Source organism: Microtus ochrogaster, linkage group LG2 (assembly GCF_000317375.1).
Source record: "Microtus ochrogaster isolate Prairie Vole_2 linkage group LG2, MicOch1.0, whole genome shotgun sequence".
Lineage (NCBI taxonomy): Eukaryota > Metazoa > Chordata > Mammalia > Rodentia > Cricetidae > Microtus > Microtus ochrogaster.
In genome coordinates, this window is record NC_022028.1 from 35,408,263 (window position 1) to 35,410,320 (window position 2,058).

Here is a 2,058-nt window from a genome sequence, read left to right on the forward strand (position 1 = left end):
AGAGCTAGTTCCAGAACAGGCTCCAAAGCCACAGAGAAACCCTGTCTCGAAGAAAAAAAAAAAAAATTCTGTGAAATGTTTATAAAAGTTAAATTAACTTCATTAATTTTAAAGTACAACACAAACCAGGTCTCTGGCACACAGCTGTAATGTCAAGCCCTCATAAGGCTGAGAGAGAGGCACCCTCAACTCTGGCTACACAGTGAGTTCCATAAAGCACTAGGTTACTTCTAATTTCAGGTTCCTTTATGTTTTGTTCTGAGACAAAGTCTCACTGTATAGCTCTTCTGGCTGGCCTGGAATTTGTTATGTGGACTATTTCTCCAACTCACAGAAATTCACCTGCCTCTGTCTGAGTGCGTGGCTCAGGTTTCATTTTTGATGACTATTTAGAGAAAACAGAAAATGGTAAAACTTACATGGTTCTAGAAGAAGTTAAAAAAGATCAAACAGGCTAGCTAGGTGGTATGTGTCTCATGCCTAGAACTCCAGTACTTGGGAAGCTACACAGTAAGAGCCTGTCTCAAAATCTGATACAAAAGCTACGAATCTTACAAAGCAGAGCAACAAAAATAATGAAAAATAAAGCCAGGGCACTGATAAAATGGCTCATGATGTAAGTAAGATACCTGATGCTCTTGCAAAGGACCACGCTGGGATGGCTCACAACTGCCTGTAACTTCAAGGGATTGGGATCTGATGGCCCTACCTTGGCAGATTCTCTCTCTCTCTCTCACACACACACACTCTCTCTCTCACACACATACATACACAGTAAAACTGTATGTTGCTTAGACAAACTGATAGGGTATGGCTTATTTGTACGTATGCATTGACTATGCCATATAAGTAATTTAAAAGCACCAGCACAGCCAACATTATCCTCACCTGTTTTCTCTTCTAGTAACTGGAGCTTCTGTTCTACCTCAGCTCTTACTTTTTCGCTCTTTTCCAATTTTTGTAAGAGACTTCCAACATCTACCATTGCACCATTGTATACAATAAGTCCTACATTTTCTTCTCCATCTTTTGATTCCTGTTTTACTGTTGGTGTTGGGAGTAATAATCTGTTTCCTAGAACATAAAAACATTTTTCTTTAGCAACTTATGAAGAATACAGTTACAAAAAAAACAGAGCAAGATCTGGCCAGTGTCTAGTGTAATTTCAGCATGCAAGTGGCTAAATGCTGTGGGATAATGCTCTTGTATACTGCAAAGATTTGTCACTCATATTGGTTTAGTAAAGTGCTGACTGGCCAGTAGCCAGGCAGCAAGTATAGGAGGGACAACCAGACTAGAATTCTGGGAAGAGGAAAGGCAGAGAGTCAGCTATCAGCCAGCCACAGAAAATGCAAGATGAGAATACCACATTGATAAAAGGTACCAAGATACTAGTCTAAACAGAAAAGAATTATGGGTCAATTTAAGTTGTAAGAGCTAGTTAATAATAAGCCTGAGCAATAGGCCAAGCAGTTTATAACGAATAAGTCTGTGTTTCTTTGGGACTGAATGACTGCAGGACCAAGCAGAACAGAAACTTCAGTCTACAGCTAAGGCAGAAGAATCCTAAGCTCAAGGCCAGCACAGGCTAGATCAAAACTTATCTGGAAAAAAAAAAAAACCCAAAAAACAATAAAACCAAAACCAATCTAAACAAAAGAAGGCCCCAAATGTTAAAGGATCAAACCTAGTGTGTCTTCCTGCAGTGACTCTGACTCTTCTTGGTTTTCTTCATCTTTAGAGGTGTCTGTTAATTTCCGATAAAAGCAAGATTCTCGGAGTACTACTTTATTGAGAAGCTTCTTTACCTATTATGTAAGCAAGTAAATAAATAAGATGTAAACACTCTATTCACTGAAACACTGAGCTAGAGCCTCATTCAGACTTGAGTAATGGCTGTTACCAAGTTAGATCTCCAGCTTAAAGCATATTTCTTTTTTTATTATTTTTTATTTTTACTTAAAAATTTCCACCTCCTCCCTGCCTCCCATCCCCCCCCCAGTTCTAAAGCATATTTCTTTTTTTCTTTTCTTTCTTTCTTTTTTTTTTTTTTTTTTT

General features: G+C 38.3%; 1 protein-coding gene across 4 annotated transcripts in view; it reads right to left on the reverse strand.

Annotated features, from left to right (window-relative positions):
• Positions 1-2,058, reverse strand: part of Ccar1 (cell division cycle and apoptosis regulator 1) — a 52,397-nt gene that overhangs the window by 1,560 nt on the left and 48,779 nt on the right. For all 4 annotated transcript variants that reach the window (XM_005360113.3, XM_013351182.2, XM_005360114.3 and 1 more), the window contains 2 exons: positions 1,688-1,808; positions 889-1,074 (listed from right to left, as the gene is read on the reverse strand). In XM_005360113.3, coding sequence (XP_005360170.1) covers positions 889-1,074; positions 1,688-1,808 — 307 coding nt within the window. The remainder of the gene's footprint in view (positions 1-888; positions 1,075-1,687; positions 1,809-2,058) is intronic.